General features: G+C 35.2%; 3 protein-coding genes across 11 annotated transcripts in view; 2 read left to right on the top strand and 1 right to left on the bottom strand.

Annotated features, from left to right (window-relative positions):
* ClC-a (chloride channel protein 2) overlaps positions 1 to 1,778 on the top strand; it is a 33,622-nt gene extending 31,844 nt beyond the window's left edge. For all 6 annotated transcript variants that reach the window (XM_069126618.1, XM_069126621.1, XM_069126616.1 and 3 more), the window contains one exon: positions 27 to 1,778. In XM_069126618.1, coding sequence (XP_068982719.1) covers positions 27 to 200 — 174 coding nt within the window. In that variant the 3' untranslated portion in view covers positions 201 to 1,778. The remainder of the gene's footprint in view (positions 1 to 26) is intronic.
* ninaB (neither inactivation nor afterpotential B) lies at positions 1,642 to 7,113 on the bottom strand. 3 transcript variants are annotated; one of them, XM_069126630.1, is made up of 10 exons: positions 7,025 to 7,113; positions 4,751 to 5,007; positions 4,292 to 4,438; positions 4,074 to 4,215; positions 3,796 to 3,946; positions 3,298 to 3,536; positions 3,044 to 3,226; positions 2,538 to 2,969; positions 2,356 to 2,454; positions 1,642 to 2,193 (listed from the first exon to the last, which is right to left on the bottom strand). In XM_069126630.1, the coding sequence occupies exons 1-10, from the start codon at positions 7,100 to 7,102 to the stop codon at positions 2,023 to 2,025; spliced, it is 1,899 nt and encodes a 632-aa protein (XP_068982731.1). In that variant the 5' UTR covers positions 7,103 to 7,113; the 3' UTR covers positions 1,642 to 2,022. The 3 variants fall into 3 exon arrangements, with proteins under 3 accessions (XP_068982731.1, XP_068982728.1, XP_068982729.1); XM_069126627.1 differs by lacking the exon at positions 7,025 to 7,113 and adding an exon at positions 5,249 to 5,646; XM_069126628.1 differs by lacking the exon at positions 7,025 to 7,113 and adding an exon at positions 5,249 to 5,643 and having other exon boundaries at positions 3,307 to 3,536.
* Positions 6,001 to 16,010, top strand: LOC138186605 (uncharacterized). 2 transcript variants are annotated; one of them, XR_011174929.1, is made up of 6 exons: positions 6,001 to 6,153; positions 7,000 to 7,290; positions 8,096 to 8,191; positions 8,713 to 8,969; positions 9,744 to 9,785; positions 12,290 to 13,066. XR_011174929.1 is itself a non-coding variant. In XM_069126645.1 (6 exons), the coding sequence occupies exons 3-6, from the start codon at positions 8,930 to 8,932 to the stop codon at positions 15,975 to 15,977; spliced, it is 444 nt and encodes a 147-aa protein (XP_068982746.1). In that variant the 5' UTR covers positions 7,158 to 7,290; positions 8,096 to 8,191; positions 8,713 to 8,929; the 3' UTR covers positions 15,978 to 16,010. The 2 variants fall into 2 exon arrangements, 1 of the variants encoding a protein (XP_068982746.1); XM_069126645.1 differs by lacking the exons at positions 6,001 to 6,153; positions 12,290 to 13,066 and adding exons at positions 13,655 to 13,914; positions 15,876 to 16,010 and having other exon boundaries at positions 7,158 to 7,290.
* Position 16,011: the final 1 nt, after the last annotated feature.

Below are 16,011 nucleotides of genomic sequence, written 5' to 3'. Positions count from 1 at the left end.
ATCTCTTTTTTTCTTGTTGTTCAAAGCTGAGGAAAGCGATAGAAGACGCAAACGCTGGAATCTTGCCTATGCACTCGGAATCTCATATAGGCGTCTCGACATCCAGTATCGCGAAGAGCGAAACGGACACGGAAAGCAAGAACGTCAGCACAATGAACTCTATCGCTTCCGTTGATTGCGAGAAAGTTGAAAAAGTCTGAGTGAAAGAGGGAGAAAAGGAATGAAAGACGTGGGAGAGAATGAGCGAGAGAGAGATAAGTAGAAGCAAAAATGTGATAGTCATATTGTCAGGATCGGCAATATGACCCGAACGAGAGACGTGTTTTCCTTTTATTTTTCTTTTTTTAATAAAATATTCCCTTTCTTCCGTGAGCGTAGAATACTCCCCGTGAAGTTCGAGCAACAAGTCATACTCCTAGCCGCTTGCGTAGTTACGCTCGCTTTTGAACATCTCTCGTACTTAATCTCGGGACAAGACCATCGTGCAGGGCGAACAATTCTCAAGGCTTTCCACAACGTGACAGGCGTTCGATATCGAACGTGTCGTCCTGTATTAAACTTGAAAATTGGTAAACGATTTGGCAATTGTTGCTTGTGGTCTTCTCTGCGCGTAGAAGGAAGCTTTCGGTACCGAAGATTCATATCAGGGTCTATCAAGTTTTCCTGCTTTTTTCTTTTAACTGAATTCCTTCTTGCACGCGTGATTCCTTTTCCGATTATCCTATAATCATGTAGAAACAGAGAAAGGGAGAGAGTGAGAGTTACCACATGCGTATTTGAGAATGAATGGTTGTGACACGTTAATATAACTCTTTGACTTGGTGATATCAGTGCTCAGAGGAACATCCTCCTGTCCAGTGGCTTGGACGCGAACCATGCCTTGTTGAAATGTTGAAGCTTCTCGAGAACTATGTATGTATTTTAAAACGTGGTGCTCCAATGAATCCCGACGAGTGGTTTCGCCTTTTAAGAAATATGCTGTGAATCGCGTGTCTGTATTTAGTGGCCAGCAACGCGAGTCATAAACGTGATCACTAATGTATTATGTTTTAAGGAACCGGGCATACTCTGCAACTTGTGACAAGCGTGATTTTATCGAGTTAATTATTTAAGAAAGCATTCGTGGCTCGCGTTAAGTGCTCTTGTAGTATCTAATTTTATGACTATGGTTGTGCCAACCCTATTTATTGTAATCTTTAACTCTAAGTACATGAAACTTATTAAGTCATGATAGGTCTATTCGCACGAACGTGCTCAAGAGGATCTTCTAAAAAATTTGATTAAATTTTGCAGTACTGTGCGCATAGATTATTTTTACGAATTAAGATCAACTTATTCGCCTTGCTGTTCTGTTATATCGAACCAAAGGACATACGGACAGCCTAAATCGATATTTTCGTTGCCAGAATTTATTTGTTTCAGTTGATGAGACACCCGACGAAGAGATATCGCGTTTATGACAGTAGATTATTTTAACAAGAACGTAGCGTAATTTTAAACAATGTCTTAATTAATTGTTGTAAAGGTATCTAGGACCAGAAACTGAATGTTCTATGGATTGATACGACGGACCGGATATTTGTGGATATTAATTTAAGGACAATGTTTGAGTAGGGCATTTTACATTCCATCTGACAAATATTCTCACGATGCATCCCATTTTATTGTAAATTTATTTGCGTTACACGTCATCGAAGCTTTATGCAAAACACTAATCGCCAAATATAAGTACACTGTACAATCGGGAGAAGACATTAAATAATTTATTATATTATATACATATTGTGCAGTTGATATTCTTCTTAATATCGCAGTTTGCAATTTTCAAAGGGAACATTCTAATTCCGAAGCTACTAATAAAGCAATAATCAAGCCAACAAAATGGAAATAACTGAAAAATATAAATATGATGTGACAAAGATATATCAACTGTTTGATATAATACATGTCACATAACGTCCAAATCATTTCCATCAATGAGTCAAAGATCCGATATCCATCTCTTGAAAACCTCAGTTTATTTTACTTGTCCAAGGTAAACCAACCATGTAAGCATTTTGGCACGGGGCCAGGAGTATCGAAGATGGCTCTTGCGATTTCTGTAAGAGTCACGCTGTCTAGAATCAGCAATCCAACGCGTGTCTCTTTGTCAGACCACACAATAGAACTGAGGACCACGCCATCGTCCTCGTTCTGAAATATTGAGATAGATATGTAAATCAGATAGTCAGTCAGATAGTCAGATGTAAATGAAATAGTCATTTACTTATAGAACATCTTTTTTCGATTCTTTATAACCTTTACTCTTTCAGACATCATAGAAATTTTAGGATTTCAGATCTCTAGATCTCTTACCTTGCCATTAGGATCCGGTACAAAAATCGGTTCACTTGGATAAACGTTTTTTTCGCACCAAGTTTTCCTTGTTTTTTCCAAGATATCTACCTTGATGATCTATAAAAGAATATTTTTCATACCAGTAATTGTAACATAATATACCAAAGTTTATATAAAAAATAAAATTAGACGATATGTACCGTTCCGGGATTATCCAAGTCCACGTCACTAGAAATAGCATAAAAGTACCGATACTCTCTTCCAAGACAGGAGTCGTAATTAAGACGTGGCGTTTCACAGCCCAGATCGCAAAGAAGTTCTGGTTTTACAAAGATACTACCATTGGCGAGCTTATGAGCGGTTGCTTTTCGTTGAAGAATATTCTTATAATCATTCTTTTTGCCCTTGTTAGCCTCCTCGTCATTTGTCGACGTTTCAATGAACTCTGAACTAGATTTACTTTGACATCTGACAGAGTCGCCTTGGAAAGACTCCAGACCTTGGTTCACCGTTTTTGCGGTAATCAAATTATATTCCAATGGTACATCCGACCGTGGCCGTTTCATCGGTAATACGAACCTCAAAGGTCTGCCCCGAAACATTTTGGCATAGTCAGGGTTCTTGTGCAAATTCTGCAATCATTCAAAAACATTCATCTAGGATCCATTACAACCCATTAACTAACTTCATCAAAATTATATATCACCTTCATTGCATCGACAAATAGACAATCTAACATCTTGGCATCGCGATAGCAGCAGATGTCCAGTACCACGTAATCACGATCACGTGTTTCGAATTGATTGATGATATGGAGATAAAAGAATGCCTCTGAAATAAACGTCCTCTCTAGCAATCCGGTATCTCTCGAAACCACGTGTATGAGAGTCTGTCACGATAAAAAGAAGATATATCTCTTCACGCTCTTTTATTAAAAATTAAGAGAATTCTTTTACAGACTTGACTTACGTTTTCCTTCTCGTACCACTTTAAAGCTGCGCGCATTGGTTGTTGTTTCATTTTGCAGGATACAACGGTGGCCAGAGACACTGCTAATGGTTGTTCTATGATAATGAAATAGTTTTCAGTGATACCAAAGGTGTGCATGTAAGAAGGATTCAGTAACCATCGAGATGGGATACTGGCGACGATGATGGCTTGGTCGAACATAGATAATTCCTTCTCCTCTCCTGAATCATCTGAACAAATTAATTAAGAAGACATTATTTTACCAATGGTTTCCACTCTGCGGATTTTTATGCATATATGAAAAGTCGAACGATGCAAAGATGTACAAAAATATATAAAATATCCAAAGTGAGAGTACTCATTGTGATATACAATAAGCGAAACAAATTTCTGCTTCGACTTCATTCCTTCAGTTAAATTCATTGAAATATGAATTTGCATAAATATCCACGTTTTAATTATTAGCTAGAAACTCAGGGTAACTCTAACCAATGATCATTTGATTGGGTGAAAAGCATACGACATTGTATAGAGGTCCTCTTGGCGTCACGCTCAGTCCCAAATTATAAACGGTGCCATCGTTCATTACGTGAGGGTGAGACGTATGGTTCACAACTCCAACGTAATCTGACACGTTTACCTGCGATCATTAAATCGACGAATAAAATTACTCACAGGCGATCACGATCATAATCGTGCAACCATCATACAGTCATCATAAAGTGAATTATAAAGCAATGCGAATGTACATGCATAAGAATCACTACCTTGCCTGTAGTTTCCAAAGTTTTTGGATCGATACGATGAATCACAGCCGTTTCCGCAAATGTGTAATACTCATCACCAAAGGGGTATACAGATATCATAGAATTGTCAGAGTCATCTTCAGGTTTGAATACCGCTGCGACCCTAAACAAAATTTTATCAATACCTATGTTCTTTGAATATCATAATTTATTAATGTTTTATTTAAATCATTTGGTACCTTTGGAAAATACTTCTGCAAGGATCTGGTACTGCTTTCGTGCCAAATTCAGTAACCACTATCCTTTGGGCAGCATTGTTCTTCTTGTACACGTCTGTCTGAACGAATCTGCATTGGTACGTCACTTTCCCATTAGCAATTGCGAATCTATTTTTTCCAGAAGATGTACGAAATTATTCGAATTATACATTAAAGATTTCCACCTTTCGTGGATGCAGTATGAACGTTACGTGAGGCTTCCGACCTCAGATTATAATCGATAACAATCAGCTATTATTGCTTCGTTAGTGCCATGGAGATTTTTTTCAAGGTCTGGGTTACGTATTGAAGTCGAATAGTTATGTAAACTGTATATTTTAAAAAATAATTTCTGTCATTAAGAAGCTGTTGCAAACGTTATTAGATTTTTTAAAACTAATATTTCAATCTATTAATGTTTCTTCTACTACAAATACATACCGGTGCAATAAAGCTGAGCTATCAAACAGGTGATTGAAGCTGTATTCTCCGACTTGCAAGCTACCCGGTCCGTTCCTCAACAAAGTTCCTTTCAGCCAACTTGGTATCTTCCCTATCACTTCACCAATTATGGGTTCGATCACTTCCTTCTTGCAAGATCTCATCCAGACAGACGCGTCGCAGTTTGGAAAATAATTCGTCTTCTCTTCCTCCAATTCGTTCTCACTGGTCTTCAGACAGTCTTCGACATCGTACAACTAAGATTGAAGTTATATGAGATGAAATTTTTTACTGCGTTTAAAGTTCGAGCTTTTGCAGCTACTGTTGTTCAAGACAGTTTAAAATTTATTCGAAACTTTAAAGATATTTTCACAGTAGAAACTGTATACTCGTGGAAACTTTTGACAACGTTAATCATGTTGAAAGACAGACTTGGAATAAAATAATAATTTAACGAGACCCTGGTGCGGTGATAGATTAACTTAGACGAGGACTTACTCGAAACGATGTCTTGGACAATTTCATTCGTTTCCTGCATAACAGGTCGTCGAGTCCGTGCAGTTTTACGGAAGAAAAATTATTTTCCGATCGCGATCTATTAAACGTAGACGATTTCATAATAACTTTCGCGGATACTAATCCAAGCTAATTCGACAGAAATAAAGGGCTAAGAGCGTACATAAACTTTTTCCACGGTCACAGAATATTTTTAATCAATTTTGGCAGGCACGTATCGGTACTTCAGCGTTAAGTCTCATCCTCTTCGTTTTCGTCTGATTCTCTCGTCAACGGGTCTAGGATCGCTGACAAAATCTGATAGACTCGTTTGTGGGTGAAATCCATCGTTTCTCTCGGGGCTTCGACGAACGAATGACATTGTTCCGATAATCTGCTGACCTTAAAATGTAGTTTCTCCCGTAATCCAATTACCAGCACCGGTTGCTCGAAGCCCCACGATTAGTCACGTGTACTTCACCCTTGCCCAACTCCTGGCAATCCTTTGACGCACGTGGTTAATTGACACGTGACAGCTTTCTCACCAATTACCAATGGAAGATTCGTTACGATTCGTTTTAAAATTAAAGTGGAACGATTAATGAAATTAAAAGGAGTATATCTCGATTTTATGTATTTATTTATTTCAAAATGTATATTTTTTATTAGTCATGTAGAGAGCGTTGGTATTTATGTTATCGGCGATCATTTGTAACGATAAAATAGATTCTGCGGTTTGTTGCTAGATGGCAGTCGCACTGAAATCCATGTTACGTATAGATTCTTAAAATTAGTGCATGAGTCGTAGATAAAATATAATTTATGTCAAGGAGCTCGCTCACATTGGAATATTCATGAATCAGGAACTAGGCGAATAGAAACAGAGTTTTTTTTCGATCCTGAATATGGTAACTATTCTCCTGTGTAGAAATAATCGCTTAATAGATTAGATATGTGTTCTCTTTCGAGGAAGTCGTTTTCTCACAAATAGGCAAGAAATTCTTCGGGAAAATGTTTTGACCGCATGAAATATCTCGCACGTTTAATTTACGTCAAATCATAAATGGAAATATCGCTTTCCATATTATCGTATTAAGTTTAATACCAGATTAATGACAATCTTCATCGTGTACTCGTGACTTTTAATTAATATGTACGATATACATATACAATGATAGATGATTCGATAGTGAAGATATATATTCTTTGCAAGATATAGGAATATAGAAACGTAGCATAATATCACGAGAGGAAGCCATTTCCGGACAAGTAAATTGTGCCTAATTTTTGTCGGATACTTTTTAGCATATGCGCAGCCGTGTATATTTATCATTTGTCATAAAACACTAACAGTTGATATTTAACGAATATGATTGAGCATTATTTCATAAAGTAAATCATAAACATTTAAAGGAAAAAGTGGCATATATCTTTCCTTCAATTTATTTTGTAAATTCTAACAATGGATGAAGTCCAAAAGATAATAATTTTTAGCAAGAACTTAAATTAATAGTTCCTAAAATTAGCAATATAAAGAGTGCACGGAAATGCGTGATATACGTAATCAATTTTGAACACTACTAAGCGTTTCCCTCTCACTTGAAGTAATTTTTATTTTTCCTGTCTATAAATTAAGCCTGCGCTCCGTTTCTATATCCCTGAATCCGTGGTATTTATCTAACTTTGTCGTGAATGTTCACGAATCAACCGTGAGAAACGCGTGACCGATTTGATGCAACCATCTTTTTCGACAGGTAACACTATCAACGTCTCTATTACCGGGAACAAGGTGGCGATGCTGCAGTCCAGAACAGATGGCTTCTCTAGAACAATTGAGTTCTTAAGGAACTCTGACATCCTGCGTCGCGTTCTTGTGACAAACTTCGTGTAAATTTTATTCCATTGGCTGATTGCCGATCATTTTGTTACTTTTGGCCTCAGGCCAATATTATTCGCGGAGCTAGTTGTGGTTAAGCAAAATGTTGCCATCAGAAATGTTCGTCAACATATTTTTCAGGCGTTCGTCCGGAACCTTCTCCTCTCTGGTATATTTCTCATTATTGAACTAATAATTTTTTATATTATAAGTGATAATCATATATCAAACTTAACTTCCATTGAAAATCCATATACAGCGATGAACGAAAGCATTTTACGAGAAAAACTAACCTGTTTTAATCTTAACTTTTGTCCATCGCTGTAAATTTTTAATTCGTTTATCACTTGACATACAATATCTTTTCGGAATATCGGGGAAGGAGACAGACAAAACAATTTAATTTGTTCTTACCAGTTATTACTAGCAACTTTCTTTACGATCTAAATTGGTAGTCAACAAGACGCAATGAAGTCACAATGATTCTAAGCCACCACCTAAGAGTTAATTTATTCCGTGACCATCTTTTCAATATCGCCAGTCGTTTCTCTCAGGAATTAGCATTCTATGCGTATGCATGTAGTCGCATGTGTTTGCAGCAGAGTCTTGTTCGCCTTTAGACAGAAATATCAACGATGCAGTAAAATAGTAGTTGGTTAAATAGTAATTAAAGGCTGATATCAAAATCTTTTTTATGTTAGATCGAGATTTTAGATCAATTTCAAGGATGAACTTCCGTTTTCTGATGAGCACCTGTTTCTCAGATAAGATAATACTTATCCGAATCACGTGCATCATTAAGCAACTAAAGATATGCTTAATGTTTAACTGTAATTCATATATTAGCGGATGACTGCAATTAATCGTTATATGATCAACGCAATAAAAAAGGTTCAAACAGGCTTGATCCCTCGTTCGTTCTGCATTTACTCAACTGTATTTTCCTTTCCACCATATTTGAATTTTGTTTTCAGTTAGGTACACAGTAGCCATTAATTGAACAAACGAGGAGGAATTTGAGATATAGAAATCGCTTAAGAGTACAAGAGAGAGGGAAAAAGAGATTGAAGGTAACTGTAACGAGGACGAAATAACACGGATGATAGTGTATCGTGATAATCTCTCTCGATCATCGTTGTTTTCGCGTAAACTTAAGAAAGTGTTACTTACATATGTATTGCGTTAGAAAGTTCGAAAGGAGAGTGTAGGCTGTCAATTCGTTATAGAGCAGGATTTTATCATAACAAATGTTTCACTAGTAATATTATTATTAAACGCGCTACAAATCGAATTCATATTATACGCATTGAACGGAATTTTCCATTTTACAGTCAAACATAATAGCCATCCACGAATTGCGAATGAAAATTGCACTTTCTCCAATAGAATTTAACCTACCAATGACGTCAATCAGTGGAGATAAACCAGAGAAGATACAAAATGTAATAAATAATTATTTTTCAATGTTATTACTTTTTCATAATTATCATTACCAATAAGTATATCTAACACGAAATACTAATCAAATCTCTTAAAGTGAATAGGATATATGCATCTGGTACATATTTACGTGTCGGCATCTTGTTTACAGGATTCGAGATATCTACAAGGGAAATTTGGTACGCAGAAGATGCATAAAGTTGATTGGCGTACGCGTCTCGCGTTGAAGCTTGTTTTCTACGTGCTATCGTGCACACTAACCAACACTAACCAGTGGGTCAAACGTTCTGCATGACACATAGCCTACTGCTCGCCCAAGTTCGCATCGAAACAACGATACGTGGAGTTCTGCGTGAAACGATGTACACATGCTCGCACCACGTGCCTGTCACGTGCTCGACGCGAGAGGTATGTCACGTGAATGGTCCGTACCCGCAAACAAAGACAATAAAATCGTATTAGCGCCGTCATACAAACCAACTGTGTAGAAAGCCAATGCAATCGTCTAGAACTTTCATCGAGTCCACTTGTAGAAGATCATTGCATAGTTATCGCGAGGCATCTTGTACGTCTGAAAATACATACTGTCCGTGATCTTGAATATCTTCTTTCATCTTGCATACCATAATCTGCAATCAAACATCTACAACTTTGACATAACATAATGAATCATACTTTCCCCCTGTTTCGTTATTTCATTTTTTAATTAAAAATAGTCGCTTGCGCGTACTATGACACGCGCAATAATTTTAATTTTATGCGCTCTGTAAATGTGTAGGTCAAGGTTAAGATAATGATAATGGAATATCAACATTTGGCTACTTTACCTACCTCATATACAGTATATCTGAAAACAAAAAATGATACATATCGTGTAAAATTGATACTTTATATTTAGTTATGAACAAATGATTCTGGTATGATTCGAACGATATATGGTTCGAGAATATTTTATTTGAAATCATCAATTTTCTTGGTTATCAAACGATTTACGTAATACTCACTACCGTCGTGCTATAATTCTTTTAAACACATTTTAACCACATTTTCTCGTACAGATGCACGGTAACGTATTTAACTGATTGCGTAATTTAACTCCCAGTGCTGTTGACTTTATCGATCAACACTTCCACGTGCAGTGGGCACGTAACAAATGTAATAATCCATTTTTCGCTTTTACAGGAAATAAGCGGCCTATCCTGTACGATCGCCGAATTATCAAAGGTACGAAAAGCTGTAAAGAAGTATTACTACTTTAACCAGGTAACATGATATCTAATTAAATGCAAAAGATTGAAGGATGAGGTTATTAGAAAAGGTTTGGGTTAAGATGCTCCAATTAAAATATATTCATCAACCACTCTGAAACCGTCAACTCCTAGACTTTGTCGAGGCAGATCACAACTTCTTAAAAATAATTTTATCGAAACTGCATGCTCCAAGGATATTTTAATCGAGTATATTATTTGCTCGGTATGCCATCTGCAATTGTTTCGAGCGCCATATGTCATAAAGTCGCTAAAAGAGACATTCAATAAAAGATAGACTTTCCGTAGGAAATAGCAGTCGTCTGCCATCTGTCAACGAAAATAATGAGTGCTAACTTTATTTTTAAATCACATAACGTTGTTACATGAATGAACGTGAGAATTTGCGATTACGTGTCAAACTAATTTGCCTTGTTCAAATCTGGATGAGTAGAGATCGAAGAAAATAAACAACAGATGTTAATCGATAAATATTACTTAACTTACTTAACATTTTGCGAGCACGATGCATGTCTATTTTAAGTTAAATTTTGAAATAATTCGTTATATGAACTTGTTCTTGATGTTTACCTCCTCCGATAAAGAGCAAATCGTTACATATTCAGCTCACTGCGTGTTTATTGAGACACGTTGCACCGATAAAAGCTATTATTACCATTCCGCTGTTTTTGTAGAAGTATTTATCAAATATATAAAAATTTTTCATTCCCACAATGACATTTATCACTTTTTGAAATTGATGATACAAATAAGCGGTTTGTGATATATTTTGTACTGTATTTTTACTGAAACACTTTTTAACAAAAACATTTATGCAACGATTAGATATGATGCTTCATATTTTATACTATCATTTTGAATGCTAAGGATAAATCCTAGTGCAAAGTGCAAGGTTAATATTTGAATTGCAAATTATGAAAATTAGAAATATTTCACAGTCTCTTGTGTCCAATTCCGTATAACGTAAAAAGAGAAAAACATTACCATTTGTATCACTATAATAATAATTATAAAGTGTGCATCGCGAAATTCTCACGCAACGTTCAACATCCTAATCTACACCCATGACGCATGAGCAATTCTATGGAAGCAGATCATGTGACAAGACCTTTCTGCATGATTCATTGCCTCCTGTTCGTTGAAAAAGTTCCCGAGAACGACCGCCATTACAAATACCGTTAAAGACACATTTGAAACGATATTGTCTGATGTAACGATCCAGAAAAACCTAATTTCACACAGGTAATAAAAGAAGAAGATGTTACATGAACTACTCCAAAATAATGATTTATTTATATATGTTAATAATGTTCGATTGTTTCCAAAACTAGACATTGGCAAACATTATTCACATGAGAGTCGGCAACAAGTGATAGAACAATCTTACCCTCCTTTCAGAGACGCCATAATAATCGGGTGTTTCGTTACATAAATACAAGGTAATTTACAAGTTAGTTCAATACTAATACTTTGGTAGTAATAGCGATAACGCTCATATCTCATGTTTCCTATAATCTGAGAATCTTAGATCTAGGAAGGTTCAAAATCGTGTTTACTTGAAATCTAACTTTCCATTGTATAGAGATTTTACTTCTACTCGGATCTTTATGGTGTTTTTATGTTGCTCTTTTTATTACTGAACCTTTTTTTCTAATGTCTTCGTCACATTGTTATATTATATTGTTATAATCTTATGTTATGTTATGTTATAATCTTTCCCTTTCTGGTGCTTTTGTGCTGAACTTTCCATTGTTTTCTTCGAGTATTCTTGCACAGGTATCTATCCTTTTGTTACTCAAATTTGTCGTATTCCTTTCCATTTCCTCTCGTCGTTAAAATCCCTCGATCGAGGAATATTCTTATTGTCAGTAAAATATAAACGCTTTTCAAACCCCGATTTTATTACAGTAATATGAATTCCAGGGAGACATGTATTGTCAAAAAGAGCCGTTAAATGTTTTGTTTTATACGTATATATTATTTGCACTAGAGCACGATAGTCGGTAGGAACTTAATGGTCATGAATTTAACTACGGACAAGTACTAGTACTAGAGCAGCTTCGGACATTAGTAACTATAAGAAAAGTGGAAGGCATCTAAATTCCCTAATGTTAAGAAGATAATTAAACGAATCCTTTGCAACAAAAATCAAAATCGTAGCTAAAATCTCTAATTTCTCTTTTTCCATTTTTCCAAGAAGGAGAAAATCTCTTCCACAAAAAGAATATCTATCACTATTCGTTCCATCGTTGCGAATAGTACGTTCACAGAAATTCTGTAGTGCAAAGATTTATTACTTTAAAAATTTATCCTTATTAAAATCAGTATTTACTAGAATTCATTATTAAATTTCCTCGGATAGATTTCAAATAATCATTACTTGTCTGAAAACGTATTTATTTAGTTCTTAGCTACGCATATTATAAGCTATCTATAATATAATGTTGTTGGTCATTCTAGCGTTATCATGAATACGTCCGAGAGCGAAGAAAGCAAGAACATCCGCTATAGTGACATCACTCGCGATATCCATATTCCTCGCAGTGTTCGATAACCATATTTGTATCAAACTACTTTTTATGCGACTTTTAAAAGCACGTCGGGTCGTCATGAGAACTCGCCGGAGATCAAACATTTCTATTAATGTCGCTTCTATTGGTCTTGAAAGCCTCGGACAATTTCCGTCTATGTACGCGATGGATGTGAAAATATAAACAAGAGTTATCAGGCCTGAACTCGTTAATTAACTCCGTCAGCATAATAGTTTATATAAAAACTATATTGCCTGAAGCGATTGCGCATTTAGTTAATACAAATTCTAATTGAAGGCAAAGTTCGTAGAAGATATAGAACTAAACCTTCAATTAATTAAATGCTCCTTCGTGTGCCGTTCAATTCTCTGTTGTTTTTCTCGTGCTATTAACTCTATTGCGTTTCGTTTGACATTTCGTTACTCATAGCCACTTGTAAACCCTTTTATTTTAATGCGAGCGATTGCTGTTTCTTTAATCATTCAGAAATTATGGAAGGTAATGACAATATAGATTTTTATCTCTGATTTTGTAGATCTTGTTCTTGAACCATTGAGGGTCTGAATGAATTAAATGTTGAGAATTTACGAGAATTGTCGGCTAACTGCGCTTAACGCATATAATAAATGCCTCTATAAACTCGCATAACGTATAACATCGTATACTTAAAATACCTATGTTAATAAATAAATAAGAATTTTTCTAATATTAGAATTTTGCTACCTATCAGCTATTGTTTGCTTTTATCCTCTTTTTCCACGTGGAATTTCCTCGTGCTTTATCTTCCACTTGTTTATTGATTTTAGACCTATCCTACAATCAATAAAAATATCATCATTTATAAATTTTAAATATCCATTCTTTTCCTGCTAAGTTTCTTCTTCTTTAAGGAAACGTATAAAAAAATTCCAGTTATATCTATTCGAAGAGTCGTATTCCAATTGCCAACGGAACATTAATCGACGTAACTATCATTTAATTCATGTTCTAGTGCTCTTTACAAGCTTCATTTGACTTTGAAATATAACGCAAAACAAATGCTAGATACACAATTTTCATGATTTTAAATTCCTAACCAACCTGTTTTTCTTTCAAAATTTCACCTCTCTATATGTAGAATGATTACGATCAATTTAATCCTCGAGTCATATTTTGAAATTGTCTCCTATTCTCAGCAATGTTTCAAGTTGTCTCAAATCAATATTTAAAGATAGATCTAACAAACTTCGTCACGTAATCGACGAACAAATAATAGAATTTGTCTCTATCAATCATATTATCATATTATTTTCAGAAGGTTGTGAAGCGCGTGACTCATTCACGAGAGTAACTTATCAAATCTTATCGGATCTCGTGACTTGTGTTCAACACTGTCCAGAGAGTGAAATGGTTCCCGCCCATGTCCACCGTAGAACCACTACTTACACTTGTAACACGAAATTACATATATACATGTGTACTTGCTCGGTACACGTGATGATAGTAACAGAAGAGTATCATTCCCTGTTACGTAATCGATTTTCAATCTTAGAAAGTAATACGAGGAAAATTAAAGTAAGACCCAATTGTTAGAATTTTTATAGCTAATATCAGAAGCCAGTCTGTATTCTTATAACACGATTATTTTGTCACCGATTCCGAACAAATTCTTTGGTGAAGTCGAAAAGATATTACCGTTACATTGGTTAAACATCAATTTACTAGAAGATTGTGTCAGAATATGCATATTTTTCTCGTGATAATTCCACTCCTGTAACAAGATGTACTGTTTATTTGATTAGGATTGATGTAACGGACAATCACTCTTCGTAATGCAATAAGAGGTTTTCCGTAATTTTCCAAAGCCTAAGCATGTGATTAAGTTCTAGAAATCCTCGTGTAATCCTCGTGACGAATAATCGATTCGTGAGAATCAGTAGATAGCGCATACGAGTCAGCCCGGCGACTTGTTATTATCCTCTGATTTGATTATTTAATTAAACAGTAACCGTGATCGATCCAATGGAGCCGACGATTGATCTCTTAGCACGCGCGCCACACATGAACTCTTGATTTATCGATCTCGATGTACCACAGATAGTTGACCTATTTCACACACACAACAATTTACCTACTATTACCTAATCTAATTTTTGCTCAAAGAAAAAAGATTTTCCTTCCGTGTTGTTTCTATTGCTTCGCTTTAAAGATCAAAAGTAAACGTTTAAGAACAAAATTTGTTATTGATATAGGAATTTAATCTGTTAATAAGATCCTATAGAAATGTTTAGAAACTTATAGATAATTTGAAGAATAAACAAAAAGGGTAATATATTGAGAACTATATTTACAATTGTATATAATTGGGATTTTTATTTCACCGTTAATACGGATTAAAATTTAATATTTCTGTCTCGCCTAACAAAGACTATACGCAGCTAGGTTGGCAAACTAATAAAATCTTTGAATATTTCCTGTTTGCTTGGTCATCATTCTTATGTCAATTGAAAGTAACCAGTGAAACTTAACGAGACAGTAATGAAAACGAGTTAATAAAAAGTTCAAAGTCACGTTGCTCGAGTAAACCCTGTCAGTGAAGTCCGCGATACACGTATGTGAAAATGAATTCAGGTCGATCGATCGAAGACCAATTCGAACTCGATCTCATTTTCGATGCGATATCACATAATTTATAAGCTTGGCGGAATCGTAAATCAAGAAACAATCGATCAATTGCGTCGATTTCATCAATGTTTGAGTGTTTCTCCAGCTATTGGGAACCTGCTCAATTAGTGTCCCCAATAATTTGTCTCTTGAAGTTAGGACCTCTACACTTTTAGTCCTTCTCTTCAGTGATATCTGAGTTATTTGCATAAGTTTCTTGTTTTTTCTAGATATAATTTCATGCAAATAAATATCTGCATGTGCAAAAACAGAATGTTGCAGAGTTAGTTGAATATGTACATACATATCTTTATGTTTTAATTATTCATTCTTTAAGCGTTCTGTGTAAATATCACATCTTCGGTGAGATATACGTATATATTTGCCAGAAAGTAAATGGAAAATCGCAAGTATAAGACTCAAAGAAGTAATATTAATTTGAAGTATGTGTCTGGAATAATTTGCAAATTGAATTTCTTACTATGTAATGTCAAGGTTCCTGCATCTTTAATTGAATAATTATGCAATCAAAACGATTAATATAGATAAATCCATAGATATTGCTCATCTCTACTTCTCAGTATTTTAATTTTAAAAAAAGGAGAAAATCCAAAAGCAGAATTTCCTGCTTTATACATACATATGTATGTATATAGTTCTTAAAATTTAAAAGATAGTTTAATTATCATTATTTCAAATTCAACCATTCGACGTAGATTCTTTTTAACGATGAAGTTTCTATTTTCTTTATGAAAAATTTCACTAAGGGAAATATCTTTTTTTTCGAGAAAGACTTTGTTTGTTTGGTGAAGAAGCAGCGACCACGCATCGATACGGTTGATGTATTTTCTCCAATCATTTGTTTCTTTTAGAATTATGCAAGTAACTTAGAAGGACATAGACGTCGTGCATCGTTGCAGAACACGAAGGATTGTGCAACATGCTTTAATCTGAACGCGGTGTCTGAATATTAATTCCACATGATCTCATATTATTTTCATTCGATGC

The sequence above is a fragment of the Bombus flavifrons genome, chromosome 14 (assembly GCF_040668555.2).
Source record: "Bombus flavifrons isolate JBK064 chromosome 14, iyBomFlav1_principal, whole genome shotgun sequence".
In the NCBI taxonomy this organism is placed as follows: Eukaryota; Metazoa; Arthropoda; class Insecta; order Hymenoptera; family Apidae; genus Bombus; species Bombus flavifrons.
Note: the sequence above shows the minus strand (reverse complement) of the source record. Positions and strands in the feature narration are given on the sequence as shown.

Excerpts from the sequence above, each read along its gene's own strand:
- ninaB (XM_069126627.1), bottom strand. The coding sequence starts at position 5,368 with ATGAAATCGTCTACGTTTAATAGATCGCGATCGGAAAATAATTTTTCT. Across the intron at positions 3,537-3,795 it reads ACCCAATCAAATGATCATTG|ATGATTCAGGAGAGGAGAAG; the intron begins GTTAGAGTTACC and ends TAATTTGTTCAG. Across the intron at positions 2,194-2,355 it reads TACCGGATCCTAATGGCAAG|AACGAGGACGATGGCGTGGT; the intron begins GTAAGAGATCTA and ends TCAATATTTCAG.
- LOC138186605 (XM_069126645.1), top strand. The coding sequence starts at position 8,930 with ATGCTCGCACCACGTGCCTGTCACGTGCTCGACGCGAGAG. Across the intron at positions 8,970-9,743 it reads TCACGTGCTCGACGCGAGAG|GAAATAAGCGGCCTATCCTG; the intron begins GTATGTCACGTG and ends TCGCTTTTACAG. Across the intron at positions 13,915-15,875 it reads GTAATACGAGGAAAATTAAA|AATTATGCAAGTAACTTAGA; the intron begins GTAAGACCCAAT and ends TGTTTCTTTTAG.